The sequence below is a fragment of the Anabrus simplex genome, chromosome 2 (assembly GCF_040414725.1).
Source record: "Anabrus simplex isolate iqAnaSimp1 chromosome 2, ASM4041472v1, whole genome shotgun sequence".
Taxonomy (NCBI): Eukaryota; Metazoa; Arthropoda; class Insecta; order Orthoptera; family Tettigoniidae; genus Anabrus; species Anabrus simplex.
Window position 1 is genome coordinate 677,774,943 of NC_090266.1, and position 24,434 is coordinate 677,799,376.

The window sequence follows — 24,434 nt, forward strand, 5'->3', positions numbered from 1 at the left end:
AATAAAAAAGTTTGACAGAAGAAATATACGGTAAATATTAATTTGTAAATCGAGGAATTGATTATATGAATACAAAACCTGCAAAGTCTTAGTGCTATTTCCGAATAATATAAAATGCTTCAAGAAAATACTCCAACATCCTGTAAATATCTGTGTGGTGGTGTTGTATCCGCGGATGTTAAAGTAGTAATAAGTCATTTGTGCCATTGGTCGCAAAACAGACCTTTAGCAGTACGTAAATTGTGCCAATGATCGGAGAATCGACCTTTTTTTCGCTATTTGCTTTACGTCGCACCGACGTAGCTCTTATGGCGACGATGGGGTAAGAAAGGCCTAGGAATGGGAAGGAGGCGGCCGTGGCCGTAATTAAGGTACAGCCTCAGAATTTGCCTGGTGTGAAAATGGGAAACCACGGAAAACCATCTTCACAGTTGCCGACAGTGGGGTTCGAACCACTATCTCCCGATTACTGGATACTGGCGGCACTTAAGCGACTGCAGCTATTGTGCTCGGTGAATCAACCTTTAACAGTAGGTAAATTGTGCCAGTGGGCAGAGAATAGACCCTTAGAAGTACGTAAATTGTGCCAGTGGTCGGAGTATAGACCCATAGCAGTAAAACTTATCTAAATTATGCCGCTGGTCACGAGGATAGACTTCTAGCAGTGTTAAACTGTGTTAGGGGTCGAGGAATGGACCTTAGCCGTATATAAATTATGCCAATGGTTATTTGGAGCTATTTTACGGTTTTACATTAGCTGTTAATTTAGGCCTATTAAGTTTTCTGAGACGCCCTAGACGCTAACTGGTGTCTTTCAGCTTTGAAAGAAGATTTTTCAAGGGCAGCTCAATTTTTAGCGGCCACGGTAAAAGGCACCAACTGTGAAAAGTATCACAAACAACCAACTGATATTGAGCTAGTTTCAGTTAACAATATGTTATGTAACTTAATCAGCAAAATCATTGACTGCGAAGGAAAAAAATGCATGATAGAAATAGTGCATAACATCACTCAAAGAAGGCAGAGTCCATGTTTCGGGATTAGCACTCCCATACATACGGAGAAATGAAGGCAGAAATTAGGACAGTTAAGAAAGTTTACTATAGCTGACAACAGGATAACATTTGAGGATAGCCGGATAAGAAGTATGTAAATATGATGTGAATGTATTGGAGAACGAAATGTCATTCACTAAATTCTGATTATATGAGTTACGCCTTTTTGAAAGCGATAACAGAGGAGAAATTCAGGCGCAGGGCACGTTAGGTATTCAGATAAGGAGATGACTTATGGTGTTATTACTTAGGCCTTAAAAGGCAAGGCAGGGGTGAGAAAAATAGAAGAAACTGGAAGTAGAGGATAAATACAGTAATAATTATAGCAAATTCCAAAAAACACCTTACAGTGCGAAATAATGGGCTACACTCTGAGGTAGTGTCCAAATATTAACAGCCACGCTTAGCAATATTCGAAGACGACTGTACAGTATCCTCAATTGATATTCCGCAAATGTGTCTCATTATGTCAGCTTGACATATCTCTCAGATTCTACCCAACTACAAACCACGAGTTTACAAGAATGATGACGAAAATTGTATTAAAATACTTCCCTGGTGGCAAGCAGAATGAGACGTTGCAATGGCAACCAGTAGATTCACTGTAGGTCTGTGAGGGTGTTCGTCACTGGCTGCAAAGCATGAAGAACGTAGAAAATAGTAATTTTCTCCGTCATTTGAAGAGTAAGTATAGTATATTTATTTCTTTCCAGATCTTACAGTTTTCTCGCAGTCTAACCTAGTCAGCGATCGGGAGCAATCGTGCTGAGTTGAGTGTGCCGGTAGAGCGGGAGTGGAGTGTGAGTGGTGAGTGGAAACAGAAAGACGGGAGGGAATAGGAAGATGATTGGCGTGGATCAATATCGAGTAGTGATCGGAAGATGGCAGGGGATATGGAAGAAGGAAACAGTAAGGAGTGAAGGAGGTAAAGTGGAAACAAGAATGATGGGTGAGATGATACCGGTGGCAGCGGTGATTATGGTACTGCTAGCTATAGGGGGTGTGGAAGTAAACCCCGGCCCGACTTCCAGTGGCAACATGAGCTGGGAAGACGTGGAGGTCATAAGAAGAGTGGTTAAAGAAGTTGTGGAAGAAGAATGCCTGTTTGAGCAGATTAAAATATGCTGAAGGAACAAGTGAAAGAATTTGAAAATATGAGGCGTTGGATACAGGGAAAAACAGACGAAACTATGAACAAAGTGGAAGCCAACGAGAGAGAAATTATATCACTCAAGGTGAAAATAAGGGAGATGGAGGAAGAGATGGTGAAGCTGAAGGCATAAATAGAAGACGGTAGCCAAGAATGCAGGAAGAAATGCTTATTTATATATGGATTGCCAGAAGAAAAAGGAGAGGACAAAGTGCTAACAATTTACAAAGTGGTGGAAGTCATACAAAAAAAAATGAAAATTAACTTTAGTGAAGTTGATATTGACGATGTGGAAAGGATAGGTAAAGCACGGGGTAATAGGCCGATAAAATTGAAGTTGTTCTCCACCCTGATGGCGGAAATAGTGATAAGAGGGGCGGATAATATACGGAGTACAAAAATTTGGATTGAAAGAGACGTGGGAAGAGAAGGGATTAAGAATATAAACACTCTGAAGAAACATTTGGTCAGGGCTAAATTGCAAGGTTAAGAACCTACATTAAGGGTCAACTATTAGTGGTAACCAATGGACAATGGACCAGATTTTGGACAGTGACGAAATTACGGGAAATGGAAGAGAATATGAAGACCGAAGTGGCATTGGGGAAGAGAGTGGAAAAAATGCAAGTTAGAGACAGTAAAGTTGGTGATGACGGGCATGGGGATAAAGAAAAAACCAAGGAAAATAGGGCATTGGAACAGAGCTTGCAGCGAGAATAAATTAGCAGGGCAGAGAAGGACGCGCGTGCTATTTTCGAATCGATCATAGAAGGAGCCAGGGAAGCAGCAATTGAGATGAGGAGGGAGACCAGGGCAATAGTTAAGGAGCTGAGGACGGAGGCCAGTGTGAGAGAAGAAAGGAAGAGACAGGGAATGAATGTGGGGGGGGGGGCGCACAAGATGTGACAAGTGCACATAAACGAAATGAAAATTCGGCTTGGAGAGAGAAAGCAGAAGCAAGAGGTGCCTTGGCGAAAGGGAGAAGCTTGAGCCTGAAAGAGATGTGGAGTAAGACGAGGCGTAGTGACAAGAAGTAAAAAAAAAAAAACAAGCAGCAGCAGTAAGTAAATTGTTTAAGCTCATGAGAAAAGTGGAGGGTGTGTGTTATTTCTAACTGAGATAAGAGCGATTAAGCAGTTAAATTAGTAGGCGATGAAGTGTGTATATTAATTACTGTCATTAGATGGTATAGGAATGCTATAATTAAGATAAGGCGGGTATTTGTTAGTAAGCAAGGCAGAGTGTGATTGTAAGCATGTGTGGTGACTTAGTAAATAATCACGAGGTTTCGTGATTAAGTTAATGTGTGGAGATGGATGGTATAAGGTAGTAGAGTGGATGTGAAATTTGCGATGAGGTAAGGCTGGCGGATGAATAGGGAGATAGTGATGCTTGGTTTGCAATGTATGGAATGGCTAGCGAGATAATCTCATGCAATGTGGAGAGTTGCCTGAAATTTTAAAGGAAAATAAGTGTAGCGAGATAATAAAGTTTAACAGTGGACAATAGTAATGAAACGTAAGGAGAATAATTGCACACCGGCATGACAGTGGAGGTAACACGAAAGCTGAGGTTGCAGCTCAAGTAGAACAACAGAGAGTTCAGTGTTCAGGAAGGATTGCGCTGAGTTGCGAGCCAGGCCGGAAGTGATATGCAGTTTGTTCAATTACAGATGCCGTCTGCTGACACTATTGTACTCTACACAGTAATATGTTATTATTTTAGTTTCTTATTATCATACTGCCATACTGCCTTTTGCCACGGCCAACAGCCCACCAATAAAGATTGATCTCGGGCCAGGCGACGGTGTTTATCCTGCCTTATTGCCATGTTATCATTATTATTATTATTATTATTATTATTATTATTACATATTGTTTTGTTCATGTGTCTGCCTATCTGGTGGCATTCTTTTATTTTTGTGAGCTGGTTTAGGTCAGACTTGTTATTTTTCTCCCCATTAATGGTTCATATACTTATTATGTAGATCTGGAGAAAGAATAAAGGTACATACATACATTACAGTTTTCTAATCTAATCGATCACCACGGAGAAAATAGTAGCATCTACAAACCCAAGCAAAACTAGGAAAAAATAAAAGTTACGCAAGGAAACTAAAAATAATAAACACAATCAAACCAAATACAAAGGGCCCTTCTCTTATTCAGAGAAAGGATGTTCAATAACACACTGAGCACTCAACCACCTAATTTTTCAACAGGTGAAATTTATGCTAGCAACTCGGCAACACAAAATAAAGAATAAAAACCTACCTCACCAATTCCGGTTGAATCAGCAAGTCTTGATATATTTACATTCCGTGCCACGTGCTGGAGCACAGCAACTCTTGTCCTTGAATCATGTTTCGTTCTTTCTTGACAAGGTTGCTACCTCACTGTACAAGACTTGCAGATTCACCCTTATCATTCCTTTCATCTGCTGAGTCTCGTGCCTGCTTTCCTCTTTACTTTTAACTTACTACCTAGCTACCCAATATCGAAGACGCAGAATATTACACACAGTGCCCTACCCGCTTAATTACATGTCCAGTTGACTCATTAGACCACTTACACAACCACTTCTCTTAGTCACATCTTTTAAATTTTTTGACAAAAATACCTATTCGGATTCCCTACCCTAACTGAATTTGCACAGCCACTTCTTTTAATTTTTAACAAATAATTTATACAGCATATGAATACCAATTCAAATTTACCCTACTCCATTCTTTAATCACCCACCCAATAATTTCCTGCTCGTTACTCTGCTTTAATATCTCTTGCTGCCTTACACCCTAAAGTTTCACTCTCAGTTTTTCTGTTACTATACATCGCCCAGCAAGTGCATATCCTCATTCACTTCTCCACAGAATATACATAATGAATTGTCTTTATTTCTGACCCACTCCTTGTTTTTGAATAGGCCTAAAATCCACCACAGTAAACCTCCTCTCACTGATCTGTTCACATTACCAATATTTATCCTTCATACTTGGCTTACCTTGTTAAATATGCCTAGTGATGCTCTCTTCCTACATTCGTCCGTCTATCGTTGCTGTTGAATATCCTTAACTCTCCTTAAAATCGTTCTCCATCTGCTGCTACCCCTTTTATTTCAAACAACATGCCATAAGTATCCCATATCCAACCTTTCCACATAAATTTTAATCTTCGACAGCCAGCTCCCAGCATACATACTTTTCAGCAGTTGCTGGTAGACCGATTGTAACACTATAACCCCTCTCCTCTCTTTAATCGCATTCAATAGTTAAATATCCTCATCATACATTCAACTTCTATATACTCCCCACAAATTACTATCGCCACCGCATTTGCAGTACACTGCGGGAGTCGCATCAAGGTCTTACTAAATTTACAAATAATCTGATCAACCATGTCTCTTCCTTCACCTAGACCCCGTAGTTCAGCTCCGTACATTATTCTGCTCAACACGAATGACCTTAACACCATCCTTTGGATACTATATTTTATAATTATAATTATAATTTATTTTTATATTTTATAACCTTAACCACTGAGAGAGTCGACACCTCCTTCCATTTCGCTCTCTTAATTTGATCCTTCCATCACCCTCTTTTGTTTATGAGCACTCCTAGATATTCCAAATTATCCACCTCTTCAATCAGCTCCCCCTGGACCACCTATTTCCTCTCCTTTCTCACCCTGTTCTTTCGGACTACCATCAAGTTCGATTTATTACAGTTAATTCTAAGGGACCATATCCTAGCATATTCCGAGACTGCCTTTAAACTTCTCAGCAAACCCCATCCTGTTAAGGTCATTAATATCATATCATCGGCAAAGAAATACACCTGGGATCTTGGCATTGTTTGCAACCGGCGATGCCCAGTTAAATCCCATCTTACATTCAATCATACTGCTTACTACATTTTCTTCCAATTTAATACAATAAACTTATCACATGTAACCTCAATCGTTCAGACAATCCTTCCTGAAACCCCACCCTTCCTAATTTTTCTATTACCGGGCGAGTTGGCCGTGCAGTTAAGAGCACGAGCTGTGATATCGCATCCGGGAGATAGTGGGTTCGAACCCCAATGTCGGGAGCCCTGAAGATGGTTTTCCGTGGTTACCCATTTTCACACCAGGCAAATGCTGGGGCTGTACCTTAATTGAGGTCAAGCCGCTTCCTTCCCATTTCTAGGCCTTTCCTGTCCCATCGTCGCCATAAGACCTATCTGTGTCGGTGCGACGTAAAGCAAATAGTAAAGAGCAACAGGTTTCTATTAACGCGCTTCTACTCACTGCATCGAAAGCTTTTTCAAAATCAATAGCCGCTGGATATACTTTACGTCCTTCCTTATTGAAATTTCTCCAGAATCATCTTGACTGTCATTATATTATCTGTTCTTCTTCTACCTTTTCTGAAGCCACCCTGAAAAATTGACTGTAACGACTGCTCTTCCACCCAGTCCCTCAGTCTGTTCGCCAGTACCCCTGTGTAAATCTTGCTCAAGGAGTCTAGTGAAGTTATACCTCTATAATTACTCGGGCGATTCCTCTCACCCTTACTTTCTAGATAGGGCATATAAACCCCGTTTACCACACTTTCGGAAACCTGCCACTCTCGAAAACCTTGTTAAATAATTTTACTATGCCCTCTTATCGTCTGACTATATTTGCTTATTTCTTTACAAAACAAGTTATTGATGCCATTGCATCCACCAGCCGACCTAACCTTCATTTTCCTTATCATCCTTAGTGCTTCTTCTTTTGATGTTTCTTTATCAAGCTCATATATCTGTATATCCACGCTCCTCCATATGGCCTCTCCCTGTATCATTCCATCTATATTTCCCTTCTAATAATTCTTGGAAGAAGTCCACCTATAGGCCGTAGTCGATACTCGGTTTGTCAACCCTCTTCCTCCTTATTAACTTTATTTACTCTGTCCCACACACTTTCAGTTTGTTTCACCCTGGACTCACTATTTATTGCCTCTACTTGTTCTCTCATCCATACTCTTCCCTCTTGGCAATTTTAACCTTATATTATTTTCTTAACTTACATAAAACTTCTCTTTTAGCACTCCTTCCATGCTTTCTATAATCTTTTAAGGACTTCATGACTATTTTCCACATTTCCTTTCACTCTTTCTTGCACCACCCTTCTTCCCCTCCAGTCTTTCCTCTCTTACAACTAGCTATCTGGGCTACTCTCCTAATTGGGCATTCTATTAATTCCAGCGCTCTTTCAAGATTGTCTACTCTCAACGCTGTCTCCCATCCACAATTAATTGCAGTTCATATTCTCTAAGGGCATCTAGGTCCGTTTTAAATTTTCTGACAATTCATATTTAATATATCCTATCCCTTCTAAACAGCACTCTTTTTCTCTTCGTCCTTTTCCTCTCTCTCACTTCTTTCCATAATCACCCAAACCGGGGCATGGTGGGATTTAACCCAATCCCCGATTTCTATCGTCTTAATGTCCGGCTACATGGCTAAATGGTTAGCGTGCTGGCCTTTGGCTACAGGGGTCCCGGGTTCGATTCCCGGCAGGGTCGGGAATTTTAACCATAATTGGTTAATTCCGCTGGCACTGGGGCTGGGTGTATGTGTCGTCTTCATCATCATTTCATCCTCATCACCACGCGCGGGTCTCCTACGGGAGTCAAGTCAAAAGACCTGCATCTGGCGAGCCGAACTTGTCCTTGGACACTCCCGGCACTAAAAGCCACACGCCATTTCATTTCATCCTCATAATTCTCCCTAACATGTGTTTCGAGCTGATTACTAAATCTATAACACGTCCACCCTGCGATGTAATATACGTCAGTTTCCCTTTCCTATCCCCTTCCCACCAGCCATTCAAAATATAAAATTTGCCTTCTGCACATAATTCTAAGAGTTTTAACCTAAAACTACTTCTTTCTTTATCTTCGTTACATCTTCCTGCCCCCTCTTCATCTCATCATATTTGCTGAATGGTGGGCACAGATCACTTATCCTGGCGTTCCAATCACCAAATAGCAACATTCCATCTTCTTCATATTTCCCCCCTATGACACTTGTTTCCAATTTGGAGAGTAAGTTACAAGTTAGCTAATGAACAGAACATGTGCCACTGGCGGATTTCTGTTAATATTTTGATATTGTCGTTATAATTGTGTATGTATCTTTACCTGAATAACTGACGAATCCTTCATTATCATCACTGTCATCCAGTTCGGATCCTGAATTACAGTTTATTAGGGTTTCTATAGCACTATCGCTGAGCGAGTCAACACAACGTGACGCCATTGTAGCAATGAGCGGGAATGCAAAACGCGCGGAGCACATTCTCGCTACTCTTCAAAACAAATATTCGTATTCTATCCAACGAAGGTCAGTGCTCCCATTTAGCAGCAGTATGCGGTACTGTAATGTTGTCATTCATGTTTACGGGAAGAGACATGGAGGTATTTCCAGCAAGCGATCATTTATTAGTTAAGAAACCAAGCCCGACCACTGCTCGGGCACCGTATATGGCTGTAAATGACGGAGCCCGAGCGACGCTCGGGCATCGTGTTTAATGTGTTAAAACAACTGAAATTATTTTAAATGAAGGGGAGTTTCACATATAGTCTACAGATTTTACATATATTCAATAGCGTAAGAGAAAATTGAAAAACTCTTCTAGTTTTCCTATAAACCCCCAGTCTTTTCAGTGATTTTAAATGATATGCATATCGAAACCTGCTCCTATATGAATAGGCTCTAAATATTAAGTTTGGTCGAGATCTATTCAGCAGTTTACACATTAAGGTGGAACAAACAAACAAACAAACAAACAAACAAACAAACAAACAAACAAACAAACAAACAAACAAACAAAGAAACAGACACGAAAGCTAAAAACTACTGATACGATCTTGAGTTGACCTAAAATGGATAAATATATCAAAATATGGTGAAACAAATGGCATTACAGAGAGCAGACTCCCTACAGTTCAATTCATAAGATAAACTTATTTATTAATTACGTAATTTTTGAAATAGATGTAGAGAAGCTTCAAAATTATGATTATGAAAAAAACTAATATATATTTTCGTAACTGTCATAGCGGTCACAGAAAAAGTCCTCATATTTATCGTATAATATTATTTATCTTGAATTCCTAGGACCATATTTCAGTTATACTTAGGGGTAGAAAATTAAACGAGGTTCCGCTTCCACACACATAATATAAAATTTTCAATGATACGTAAATGATGTGCGTTGTTCATGATATTATTGAGATATCCTTTTTATTGTAAACTTGAAAAATATCTGAATATATGTTTAGTTTTAGTTTCGACAGTTAAATATGTCTACATTCTCAAATTTATTGAGCCGTGAGTGATATGCGAATAAAGGTTTATTTTTTTAATAATTCGCACCGACACAGGCAGTTCTTGCGGCAGTGATGGGACAGGAAAGGGTTAGGAGTGGGAAGGAAGGGAACCGTGACCTTAATTAAGGTTTAGCCCATAGCAGTTGCTTGGTGTGAAAACGGAAAGCCGCGCAGTACCATATTCAGGCCAGCCGACGGCGGGGCTCGAACCCTCTCTTTCGCGAATGCAATCTTAGAGCTACGTGACCCAAACCGTAAAGCAAATTATAAAAAAGACCCAGAAATCTCCTATTGATTTCTTGGAAAATAAAGTAACTTAATTTGTTGGTTATAAATCAAAATATAACATACACTGAAGAAAATGGAAATTGCAACACCCAGAAGGAGTGGTGCTACGTTACTCCAATTGAACATGCAGGACGAGTGTTCGGTTGTGCTTCGATGATTACACTTTCAGGTCCCTCTGACCGCAAGTTTGGACAACAATCAATACAGGATGTGCCCACCATGAGCTGCAATACATTGATGAATTCGTCAAGGCATGGAGTCAATAAGGCCCTGGATCGCTTCCTGAGGATTTGTGGCCCATGATTGCTGCAAAGCACGGGTCAGTTGTTCCAGAGTTGTGGGTGGCTGAGGACGGTTGGCCAGTTGTCGACCCATCATGTCCCACACATGCTCAATAGGACTGAGGTCCGGGATTCTGGCGGGCCATTCTAAGGTTGTGATGTCGTGGAGAGCTTCTCTGGAGATGCGTGCAGTGTGAACCCGGGCATTGTCCTGCTGAAACAACCCATTAGCAATGATCGCCATCATAGGGTCAACCACTGGATTGAGTACCCTATCAACGTACTGTCGAGCAGTCATACTGCCCTCAACAAGCACAATTTTTGTAATTTCACATTAAAGCCAATAGCTCCTCAGACCATAATGCTTGGTGTTGGCCCTGTGTGCCTCTCGACAATAAGATTTGGGTGTCCCCTCTCCCCGGTACGTCGGCGCGCACGATTCCGGCGATCACTGCGGGCAAGACAGAAGAGCGATTCATCACTACAGACGACCCTATGCCATTCGTCGACCCACGTCGATCTTTCTCGACACCAGGCCAGCATTACACGTCGCTGTTGTGGGGTCAATGGAACACCTTCTGCAGGGACACGGGCTCGTAAGCCAGCTGAACGCAGGCGATTACCAACTGTTTGTTGTGTAACGTGGGCTGCCACAGCTGCTCGAATTTGCACTGCTGTTGCATGGGGTTCCATCCGGGCCATCCGAATGATGCGGCGATCCTCTCTCACAGTTGTCTGTCGCGCTGGGCCTGTGCCAGGTCTACGAGTGTGGGTACCTTCATTTGACCACTGCTGCCATACACGTTGTACCGTAGATGCCTGTCGGCCAACACGTGCAGCGACAGTCCTCAGCGATATTCCAGCCTCACACAGCCCAATTATCCGAGCCCTCTCAAACGGCGACAGTTGTTCATAGCGTGCTCTTCTCTGTCGTCGAGGCATGTTTGACGGGGAACACTTCACTGCACAGACTGCAAGTCAACTACACTACACCAGAGTCCGTATACTCGAGTTGATTCCTCCGCGACCAATCACGTGGGGAGACCTGTAGCAACAATCCAATGGGTTTGAAACTTTGATCGTTTACATACCTACATGGCATCGTTCCATATCTTGAAAATCAACACAAACGACCAATGCCTTCATGGTGTTGCAATTTCCATTTTCTTATGTGTATTTACCGAACTTACGTTTGCAAAGCTGTTCAAAATCTTTGATTCTGTACATAAACGTGAGTCAACGTATTGTAAATGATATATTTATAGGTGCATGGAAATGTTTGGCCATATCCAATACAAAGTTCCCTTCCTGTATCATTTACGTCACTATAGTCACGGAATTTATTTCTAAGAAAATTATCACCGACACTGTAATCACTTCCATAAAAGCTTTCGCTTTTTTCGACATGGAATCATTATTAGACACTTTCAGGTCAATTCGTAGTATCCTTCTCTCGACATTCCGTATTTGTTTACAAAAAGATGGATGTCGATCCCTTGCTTTCATAGCTTTCTATTTGACGTGGTATGTTCCTTTAGGAAGATTTTAAAACAGTTTAAAGAAAATTGGGAAAGCCTACAGAACAACTCTTGTCTATCACGTGAAATGCATGCATTTTAAATGTCACACGGAAGGGTTCTGTATGTCAGCGATAGGCGTGACTAGAATGGTTCTGGATATAGGCACCAATGAGTTATCAACGTAAAATTCAACAAGATATATGTCCTTAAAAATTATGACAATCCTGTATTGTTAATGCTAATGACAGCCTCAGTTATCGTAAGTCTACTGTTAATCTATCAATCAGTCAGTATAAAGGTGACACTTACTCTTCGCGTTGTTAGCACAGTTTTCATCCTTGTAGCCGCATATTGGAGTTCTGGCGTCCTCTGGAACAAAACACAGTATTATTATTATTATTATTATTATTATTATTATTATTATTATTATTATTATTATTATTATTATTATTATTATTATTGACTCTATTGCTAACCCTTAAAATAATAACCAAAGGTTTTATATCATATGAACGGAGAAAGTATTTTTACATTTTTGCTGTCTTCATTTTGAGGCATAGACGATGAATCTAATCGATATTGTGCACAATTGTGAGGCCTCGAGGGAAATAGCTGTTTACTGTACAGGTCTGTGAGTGATGAGAATCATTCAGGTATCAGGCCTTCCTTAAGGAATTTTGTTTTACGATTCTGATATTTTAACTTACCGTATGTTGTCTTCCGTCCTATTATTTGCATATTGAACATGAACTCAGACCTAGGCCAACTTGTACTTTTTAAGTATTTCTTTATGTTATATTAAACTTAAAAATGTATTATTTTAACACCCTTTCAAACAAGCATCAAAAACTACACCACCCCCTCTTACTTCACCTCTATCAGCATTACGAAAAGAGGAGTAACTTCAAACGCCTTCATTTACATTCAGTCTCAACGAAATATTTGATTCCATGGGTGAATGGTCAGTGTAGTTACCTTTAGTTCAGAGAGGTCCAGGTTAATTGTGTATGGCCAATGCCTCTGACTCGGGGACTGAGTTCGTCTCATGTGTGTAAGTTCATATCATCACCGCGATTCATAATTATTAATATATATTTCATAATCTATAGTATAAACGCATGGTCTAACAGACCAAATGCCAATTTTGTTTGTAAGTCTCAACGAAACAAACGGCCTTCTACACAGCAATAGCGATGACATTTAAGTAAAACATAAACTTTTTGTCACAATTAATAATTCTCTGTGTGAAGTCATCACAAAATTCGAAATTCTTAGCTCGAAATGTAAAAACACGGTAAGTTCTCAAGTTAGAGAAACGAAAAGAAGTATCAGGATACTCTTTTATTACGAAAACTAGTTTGAAAAACTCTTTTAAAATCATTTTGAAAAACATCATTAAAAGTGTGTCTCGTAGGGAAACTGTAGTGCCCGTAAAGAAGAAATACAAAAGTAAACAGTGCCAAATGTGGTAACAAATAAAGGAAAAATAAGGTACTAAGTGTGCATGTGCAAACTCAGGCATCGATCGCGGGCAGCGTGAGAGGCAAGTTGAATAATTATATGATTATATAATGTTCTACATCGGCCGAATACTAAACTTGGTAGTATAATATTAATGTCAATGTTATTATTAGATAATGTATGTGTCACATCACTTGTTTTTTGTTGATGGATTCTGCAAGGTTCCCTCTTCATAATAGTTGTCATGAGGGAAGAGAAGAAATCTGATGTGTGGATCCAGTAACTGGAAACATGGTAAAAAATCACGATGGCGCCTTTTTGATGACGACTTCATGCGGATACTTATAGCGATTCACTGGAAGAAGGAATATCTGCCGCAGCAATTGCTTTCTAGAAAAATAAAGGTAACAGGGAAACGGAAAACAGAAGGGGCAGGGAAGGGGAGTAGGGTAGGAATATTCGGATAGAAGGCTCCCATGGTGTAAGGAGAAGGGGGCGGCAAAGTGGTGGGGCAATATAATAAATATATATATATAGATATACAATTGTAACCTACTTGAGAGAATATTAATAAAATCCCAAATAAAAATCCGGTTGGGAGAGATCCTGCTGACAATGTGTGTATATAAAAGTTATTTAGAAGAAGAGAGGAAATTACGATTTATAAAATAATTTCAACTGATTAGGTGTGCTCCTTCTATGTCCAAATGGTCGGAGACTGCTCGCATCAAAGGAAAGGGGTTACAATATCAGCCACGCCCTGCTACCATTCGCATCGGAACCAGGTGCTTGATATAATTATTCATATGATAAATGTGGTATAGTGCCATGCGATGAACCGGGATGAAGAGTAAAGTTTCACTTATAGAACAGACACGTAGGAAATACAATGCTTAAATCTCAAGAGGGGATCACTCAGAAAATAACAGAATACCAAGCACTTAGCCCAAAGAAAGGGGATCCATTTAAAATGGATAATTCATAACAGAACTCACCTAGTAAATTGTTTAGACACTTTGTAAAGAGACATCTAAAGATACGAGCCCCCGGATTTTGTATATAAACCGGGGGTTCGCGGCCTGGCGAGCAGTCTTCTGGTGATCGGAGAGGGACGGTCTTCTTTGCTTATTCACGAATTCGTCTTTACTCGTCCAGTTACGTGTACATGCCTGCGCCCGCAGCGCACACTCTGATCATTGATGTCACAACAGATAACACTCTCTGACCATCACCAAGCTACCAGAGGAAATTCAACCAGCAAACCAGACCAGATATTGTAATAGGAGTTGAATCATGGCTGAGAAATGATATAATGGATGCAGAAATTTTTTCATGGAACTGGAAGGTGTATCGTAGAGGTAGGGTAGGAGTGGTAGGAGTGGTAGTATTCATTCCGGTGAAAGAAGAATTTGTAAGCTACGAAAAAGTTAAAGGTGACAAACATTAAATTCTAGATGTAAGGCTCATCTCTAAAGTTAATAGGCAACTTGATGTCTTTGGAGTGTACAGACCGAAAAAGGGTAGCACAGACGCTGATTCAGAATTATTTCATAAGATAATCAGCTATGTGGGAAACGATAAGGAAAGGAACGTGATTGTAGCGGGTGATCTCAATTTACCAAATGTCAATTGGGAAGGTAATGCGAACGACAGGAAGCATGACCAACAAATGGCAAATAAGTTAACATGGGAAGGGCATCTGATTCAGAAAGTGATGGAACTAACTACAGGGGAGAAGAATGTTGTGACCATACCCGGTCACATATGATGTGCCGACGTCATAACACAATCAAAGAATTTTAGTCGAACGCGGGCAGCGTGAGTGTATTCATAATGTTCTACATCGTGACCGTCTTCTCCCCATCCTACCATACACTCCAGTTCCGTGAGAAAATTTCTTCATCCATTATATCATTTCTCAGCCATGATTCAACTCCTATTACAATATCTGGTCTGATTTGCTGGTTGAAGTTCTGTCTTAATAATAGAGAATGTATATATGTCGCGTCACTAAGCAAAGAAGGGGTGGTTACACCAGAAAGAAGGATGTGGAGAAAAAGGAGACGAAGAATAAGGAGAGAAATGCCTTTGTTTCAACTATTACACTCACAAAATGCATTTTATTGTATTTATTTAATATGTAAATTTCAACACTTTTAATTGTATTTTATATATTTGATCTATTACACTCGACAACAGTACTTCCCACATTTGCAGCGTGCTAGTAATTTATTTTACAAGTTAATACCACGAATAATACTAGTGCTAAAATGGTGGAATATTTTCTGCTATTAGTCTAATGTCGCAGCGACTCAGACAATTCTTATAGCGGCAATGGGATATGACAGGGCTAGGGGAGGAAAGAAGCACCCATTGCCTTAATTAAAGAATAACCCCTGTATTTTCACGGTGTGAAAATGGAAAATCATCTTCAGAGCTGCCAACAGTGGGGTTATAACCCACCACCTTCCGAGTACAATATCACAGGTGCGTGACTCGAACCGCGCAGCGATATCACTCATTGATTTTAGGTTTGATTTCTGATGAGATGTAGTACATTCAGTCGTTCGAAAATAGAAGTTCGTCGCAAGGAGGCTTTTCTCAGAAACGATTGAATCTACAACATATGTTTTTGCGTGTATCCGTAGGGTTTGTATCTATATGAGAGGCGAAATGTATTTTGATAGTTAAAATTAAGTCTGATAGCATATTGACTACGAGGATCATACAATACCATGCGCTCATTCTTGCTTCTTTTTTCTTGAGTGACTGTACATTGCACTATGTCTTTTGGTGTGGGCTAGAACCTGTCTCCGTCTCATCCTTGGCTTTGGCAATAATATGAAAATTACTGAGTAATGGACGATGCTAGTAACACATTCCTTACGCAGCCAGTCCCTGTGATGAATAGTGTGGGATGTGATACTCATTGAATCGGTTGGTCTATGCATCTCAGTGGGCTTGGCAGTCTGATGTATAGCAGCACACCCTGGTTCGATAAGAAAATCAATGGGAAATTACGTCATTCTCTTTCCCAGTACACCTCGATAGTGACGCCTAAGCTATCTGTGATGGCTTACGGCGGATCTCTTGGTGGATCGAACCTGCCTTCGAACAGAGATAATACATACATACATACTGTAACCGTTCAAAACCACGTTATTAGACATGTCGGGAAGCCCAGTAAGATATATGTTCCGTTTCCGCATCAATTTATGAAATATTTGGTTGCAAATAGCATTTCATGCCCTGTCCGGGATACGAATGACGCTGCACGAGTTTGGAGGCTGAAGCTCTAATTACACGTAAGGAGAGAGAGAAGCTCTGAATAGAGCGTGACTATAGTATTACCCTCTCTATCATGTAAGAGAGCTAACGATATGACTCTAAGCTAAAAATGCTGGATTTTAACCTAAGAACTATATATTACCATCACTTCCCTGACTATTTTCTGGATACCAACACACAGACTTCGCGGGCTCATTAATAATAATAATAATAATAATAATAATAATAATAATAATAATAATAATAATAAGGAGAATTCATTCACAAGGCCCGGAAAACTACATAGGAGGGATCAATGAACTCCGCATAATATGCAGTACCTAATGATGTAAAAATGTGATTTACTTCCCGACGCATCAATGACGCTACTTAAGACAGCATCGCAGTTATAAAGACAAGATGGCCTTTGGATTTTTTCTTAACTCGGAGCTGGGAGTCCTCATCGCCCCCACTACGCGCACCTAAAATCCAAAGGACGCAGTCGCAATTACTCTGAAGCACGCTATCCGATTTGAATGAAAATAGTTCACTAGATATAGTGTGTAAAGAGCTATAAATTGAGCATCCATTCGACTCTCTAAGGTGACCGTTAACGGAGCGAATATGTACAAATGGGAGGAGCGTTCCCTTTCCATAGCGAACTCCACTAGCCGACTATACAAGGCGTTTCACCCTGCATATTTCATCTTGTTCTATATCATGGTTTGTGTGGTTCAAGTCATCGTGCAGATTAAGTGTTTCTTTGTGCACATATTTACAGTCATTGTGTGATAGGTGTGTGTGATATCGACATCAATTACGTGCGATCATTACTCCTCATGTGATGGAGCGATAACAAGATATTATTGTGATATTCTGTACAGTCTAAATAAATGAGTTTCGATACCGGGTCACGCTATCTGTAATCGTCAGTGTGTAGTGAGACCGTGAGTACGGAGAACTAAAATCATAGTGCTTTAGTTAACGCGTGTGCAGATATCAGAGGCGATATACGCTATCAAATAAATGTAGTCATATTAGCCAAGGACGAGTAAACTGAATTGTGACGCTCAGTTTGGAGGATAGGTAAATTCTCTAGTATCACTATATGTAATGAATGGGACGCGAGTGGCGATCTTCAGGGACATTAATCGCTAGTTGTGGTAGTCCATCTCGAGTCTATGAATGTTTACTACCACTATCGCATTTATCTTGAAGTAAGATAAACATTACTTCGAATAACCCGACTTACATTTGTGTTCACATGTATGTGAGTGCCCCTTGAACCCAGCACCTACAACTCCGAGATACTGTCTATGTGTTAGCGGTATTCCTGAGTGGAAGGGCAGCGTGGGATATTCAAAGGCTTGGAGGTAGCAGTTTCCAGTACATCATGGGGTCAGCGTAGAGAAAGATGAACCCAGGATCTCCTACTAGCGAGATGGCGGTCATTGATACTAAATCCATATGGGTATCACCAGATGACAGCATGTTTCACATCGAAACGATAAGTACATTCCAATGATATCTTAGTAAGAAAATCCGTCAAAGGTTGCATTAATATTATAATTTAACTTTATAGATAAATTCAACAGCATGCATTTTGATTTCATATACGGTGTGTAGATAGCGAAATACGCGAGTCTCAGAGGAGGATAGTCTCTTTATTAGATTTATTTTTCTTGTCTTTTGGGTGATTATTGGTTAATCACAGTAGTCACTTCCGTGAATTAGCATGAATTAGTGTTTAATGTAGTATAGGCTGTTATGTGTGTTCAATGAAGCAATCGTAGATGGGGTGGATTTAAATAATTCTGCTGACTTCCATAATATTTCCATTTAAATCAGCTGGTAGGTTCTTCCTAAGTTCCGATTATTAAGTATCCAGATGCTTCAAAGATTAAATTTTGCATGGTTATAGACATCCTCCTTTAGTTTAAGGATGCTGATAACTGAAGATAAAAGTAAACTATAACTCGAGGTGCGAACTAATGGCTTAGAAAGGTACCGGAATGTGTGAAGTATTATACTTTCATTCCATGTCGGTAAGGATCATCTTAACATGTTCTAGAGGTAGTGGAATAGTATGGATATTAAGTACATGTGTTTGAGATCGATGGCGATAGAGTACATATGCAGGACATGAGAAATAATAACAACAATAATAATATAAGCCAGAAGTATAATTCGCAAAAGGCATTGGAAGAAAGTGAATGATATGTGAATGATAGGTATGATCATTTTACGGGATGGAATTGTGATCAACCGCTCAGCTGTTTGTCGAGGGCATGTTCCCTAGGCGAGTGAAATATGGCCTCAGAGTGGAGGGGTAAAGGGAGACGAGATTCCCGACCCTTCAGTTGTTTTTGTTTCTTTGATGGCTTTGTCCCTAGCATGTGTGATCTTGACCTGCAGAGATAGTTTTGCCCATTTATAAACACAGTACTAAAAATATTCGCTTGCGTAGTAATTTGTATTTACCATCGGAAGGCTATGTGATTAATGAACCTGCATTTGATGCAATCCCCCCAGTTAGGGTATTACAATAAAGGCATGGTTAGGGAATTTCGGCTAGCACCTCGAGTCGGGAAGACGATTGTAATACATGCAATGTTGAGTGTTTTCGGCTTGGGAATGTCAGAATGCAAATCAAGAGTGTATAACGAAATCATAAGGCTATAAAATGGCATTACCCATGCGATAAGTCCTTGGATCGATATCAGAAGACCCTTGTGGGGTCACAGATTCTGGAAAGCAATGGAGTGTATTTTATTGTATTCTTTACAGGGAAAATGCTCCACCGTATTGTTTATTTCATTTTCTGTGTCTTGTGTAATTGTGTGGTGATTCATTTTGAAGTTACAGGCTCACCAGCGTTGTAATGTCCAGATTGTAAATGTTAGTAATACGTTTGTTACCCCGGAGAGACGCGTGTGTTCGGTAGTGAGGTAATGTGTAATGTGATAATTAGAGGAACCATTAGTAATAGGCCACGGCGGGATTTTCATGACTAGGTAATTTGTTGATGGATGTAGAACGTACTTGTTAAATACTCTAAAAATCGCTAATATAAAAACCACTAGAGATGTCATCGCCTTCGTGTAATTTATGTTGTTCTTTCACAATAATAAGAGGATGGTATATCTGCCATAGGCAAACAAGGTCATTGACCCGTGTAATAAAATGGATATCCAAATGATATCATTATGAAGTGAAAGGGAAAAGTCCCTAATATTAGACAGTGAATTCGTAATATATGCAGTGTTGAGTGGTTTCGGCTTGGAAATGCCAGAATGCAATTCAAGAGTGTATACCGAACTCATAAGGACATCAAATGGCATTACCCATGTGATAAGTTAAGTGTAGCATGTCTTAAAAACTGCCATGCAGGCTATTATTTGGCATCTCATGTGTCTACAGAACCTTTCACCAATTATCTCTCAGTGAATAAAATTGTGTTTCGAATTTGGTAAAAATATATTATTTTTATATCTTAGATTAATGTATTTCCTTTGCTATAGTGCCCTACTTTCAAGACATTTGTGTTACATGCCCACTTTATTTCGCCGGACAGTACCATGATTCATTTGCTCTCGAACGTAGCCGTTGCTTTGAATGAAAGTAGCGAGGATGGAAATTCGATGCCCGAGTTTGTTCCTCCGAAGTTCTTCATCCATAAAATGTCCATCCGTGACATATTTGTGAGGTGGGATTTTTATATTTAGTACTCTCTCGATGCCCGGGACAGGTGCAATCCATACATACATACATACATACATACATACATACATACATACATACATACATACATACATACATACATACATACATACATACATACATACATACGTATATATACATACATTCTGGACACTTTAGGTTAATAAGTGAACATTTTATTTTAGCAGTCTGTATATTTAACTCAAAACAATATTACTTTCAGCCATTGACGTCATTAGGTAATAACGACTGGCGGTGGGGACATCCTAAACGTCACATGGGCGAATTACATTTAACAGCAATGTATAGTTCTTATTTTTTAAAAAAAATACGTGTGTGGCGGACTCGCCTGTTCTAGCTGAATACATAAACAGACAATACATTGACGTCACCCTAATAAACAAATTGATTGAAAAACAAGGTGTAGAAAACTAGATCAGCATTGTTTCAACTAGCCGCTCGACAATGACGTTTAAGAATCCTAAATTACTGAAAGAAAAAAGTATTCAAAATGTAGGTCATGAGAGAATCCTGCCTCCTTACTCGATATAGAAAATACATCAAGTGCTGATAGGTCTGCTTCATTAACATTATATTACTGTCATACATCCAAACTGTGCATTGCGGAAGAAATAAAGACAAATGAATTTTTAGTTTTAATGACTGTAGCCATGTGACGTCTAGTTTTACGTGCTTAGTGATGTGACATTTCACTTTTTAAATCCCTCGTACAATAGCCGAGATTCGAACCCCAACCACCTTGATGAGAGGCCAGTGGAGATCCCACTCGGCTATCACATCTCCTTGTCTCCTTTCTCTACCGCTTTCCCCACACCCAGGAGTGATCGCGAGAGCGAGCAGTATCTCACACGTGGACATAGCCCATTCTTACGGCCGGATGCCCTTCCTGACACAAACTCTATGTGGAGGGATGTAGGCCCTACTCACTATAGCGTGTTTTTCTGCTAATTCGAACCCATTATCTCCCGAATGCAAGCTCACGGCAACGTGACGCGAACCGCGTAGGCAACTAGCTTGGTGAGGGATAATGACACAGTTCCTTTCTCCACCGACAGATTCGACCATATTGATATATTCGTAGTCTCTGATATTAATCAGTAACTACCCATGGCAATAAGCAGCCTATCTTTGTTCATATAGTTGACATACGTATCCTGCATACCAGGATTCTCACTTGTTAGTGATTAAGAATAGACGGGACTGGAAATACTATTCACCGATAATATTGTATTTGAAAGTCTAGATCCATATCTGATGAGATGTACAGTAGTAGTTACTGTGGAATATTTCTTGTGATGTGACCCACAGCAAGTTGGTTACTTTCATCGATCTGACTTAAAATCAGTCCAATCTTTGGCTTTAATGTATGAGGTATGCTATACAAATTTAGTCATCAGTGCAGACACCATATCCATATAGATTATTAAATGAATTATAAACACGGATTTGTTGGTCGCGATATCCCAAGCTCTTCAAAACTGAATCATGATATCATTTCCTCGCCGAATGTCACTTGATTGCCTCATTCGCTACATTTGAATGGTCTCTATGATTGTCAATATGCTCGAACACTGGTTGAAATCCAATCCCTCCTCATTCTTGAACTAATTACTAATTAGTACTAGTGCTGTTGAGTGCTATAGAGACTGCTACAACCAGATACAGTGTGTTATAAAATTGTGGGATAGCCTCCATAAGTTCCTTGAATCTTGTATACTTATGGAGGTCACATATCAGCGAGAGCAAAAATAATTATCTGGAAGACCTGGATCAATTCCCTCATGCAAATATACTGATGAAGGTCAACCATATTGCGAGAATTACGAACAATCCTTGTATTTTAGGTGTGAAAAACACCAATTTGTTTGGACGTTGTACTAATTATGGAAGTAAAACAGTATGAAAATATCCATAGAAGTAGGCAGGCATAATATTTGAATTATACCAGGCGGCTCGCGAGCGCCGTACTTTCTACTTATAAATGTTCCGCATGCACAAATGATGAATGGGATGCCTGCCAACTGATTTTCACAGGGGCACTACAGCCAGCGGGCAGGTTACGTCAGAATACGAAAAGATAACAAACAGACGGTCGCTCGCAGCATGTTACTCGGCGCTACCGGTCTAATACACCCCTTGCATTAGTAAACCTCGTTTTCCACCGCATAGTTCTAGGCTGGTGTATGGTACAGCCGCGCTATATTTGCTGTCTGCACATCGGCAATGGCTAGTGTATTCAGCAACGACGAATACACAGACATCATTTTAATCTGGACAACCTCGTTGGAAAAGAAAATTATATTCAACTTTCCTACTGATTCAATTTATATAGCATGCCTCCCAAGTGAAATTTCCTTTATACGCCACTCCTACAAATATACGAATTTATAAACGCAGAAGATGAAATGCGTGCTTTATGTTTTACGTTTTGTTTCTAATATAACATTTTTATTGAGTTTAGAGTTAATTTTGTCTACGTGTACAACACCGCGTTAACCACAAGACGTGTCATTACTGTCCCTGAAAGTCCAAAAGCCCTCTTCATATATTATTAAAAATAGGGGATCGTTTAAAGGTGATTATAATCATTGAGATAAAGAAAGAAGAAGAATTGTATCAACGATATTGCAAGTTTAGTATTCTATGTTTTCCTCCATGTCAACCTTCATGATCAAGATATAACAAGAAAAGTAGATGGAGAAGAATAAGAAAAAAATCGATAATTGCCTTGTAAGCGGGCGTATTCATGAAGTACTAATTAAACTATGATGAAAACCCCAAATGTACGCGTAGTGTCGACCACACCTTGGTGACTCAGTCGCTTAGTCGCTGGTCTTCCATTCTGAAGATAATATGTTCGAATCCGGCTTTGGTCTGGACTCTGAGGGTGGTTAGTTTTATTTCATTTAACGTCTTCTTAATTTCTATATATTTAAGAGATGCTGCGATATCGGAATTTTGTGTGGCTGGAACTGTTTAACTTTTACGGTAACACCATCCAGTAAAGATGAGTGCGAGGAGAAGAGATTGAGCACATCCAAGTGAACTATGATCAATGAGTGTAACGTTGTCGTTGACTAGCTTTTAGGGGCTAGGTCATTGTAAATCATCACTCCCGTGTGCATAGATGCCCGATATTAGGATTAGAAATGGGAGATCTTCTGGAATATTAAATAAGGTACCTATGAACATCTTCCTGGTGATTGTGTAGTATGTCGCCGGAAAACCATATTAACTATTGAAGATGATTACCATATGTAGGCCTACTTATTATGAAAAGTATCAAATATATATATCGGTAATTGCGCGCCCTACCAGAAAAAGAACAAGTGCATGTTCAAAAATTGTTTTCTTCGACATATTCTATTTTAAACACCATCTTTCGAGAAATTAATCGCTGTGGAAATGAATGCAACAAATACTCGAGAGCCCTCTGCAATCTCTATTTCTACGTAGGAATATTGTACTAATTCTAATAATTCGTGGCATAGTTTTCTTTCCAAATGCAAATTACATGCCAATCATACCTCCACAACAATGGGTATAGCAGCTACTTTATATAACAAAATCGGAGGCAAGATTTCATACTGTGGACGAACATTTATTCCAATAAACTACACAAGGCATATCAGACTTTAAACAGTTCGTAAGGTAATTGTGACAACTGAGTGTGTTTGGAAAGAACGTTATTTATTTCCAGCGGACTTCGAAAAACACTTTGTTAATATAATGTATACAATTGGTAATACGACGTGCTCATGTGACTGCCAGCCAGCTGGAAGCCCTCTTCGGTATTTAATGGAAGGAATGAGTGAGTCAGGCTGGTTACTTTCCAGCCTGCCTGAGGGAGTGTGACGGCCCCCTCTTGAATTGTGCTTTTCGTCTGGTGTCTCCGTTGATTTTCTGGAAGGCATTGACAGAAGGTTTCCATTCCGGGCACTCCCCGAAAATACCAGAACTTAATCATGAGACATATAAAAGCAGGCTCGCCGCGAACAGGCTGTTGTCGTCGTTGAGTATATTGGAATAGTTAAAGTGTCGTCACTGAGTATTGTTGGAGTCAGTGTTTGGTGTAGTGGGATTGGAGAGGAGTCTAGAGTCGATCTAATTGTACCATCGTTGGGCTGCGTGTTAGTCAACGTCCGTGTGTTCGAACCTCTCGGCATTGGAGCTGTTGTGTTAAGTGTCTGTGCAAGCGAAGTGAAGGTGGAAGGCGAAAACTGTCAATCAAGATTACGGAGGGACCACCCGTTCCAGGTTAAAGAGAGGCAGCCGAAGACTAGAGGACTAGAGACTCAGCAAATAGTCGCTAATG

At 39.9% G+C, this 24,434-nt stretch overlaps 1 protein-coding gene across 1 annotated transcript in view; it reads right to left on the minus strand.

The window, feature by feature from the left end:
• The window catches only part of LOC136863638 (pickpocket protein 28-like), a 211,105-nt gene that overhangs the window by 49,341 nt on the left and 137,330 nt on the right, over window positions 1-24,434 (minus strand). Inside the window, exon 8 of the mRNA XM_067140003.2 lies at window positions 11,960-12,019. Coding sequence (XP_066996104.2) covers window positions 11,960-12,019 — 60 coding nt within the window. The remainder of the gene's footprint in view (window positions 1-11,959; window positions 12,020-24,434) is intronic.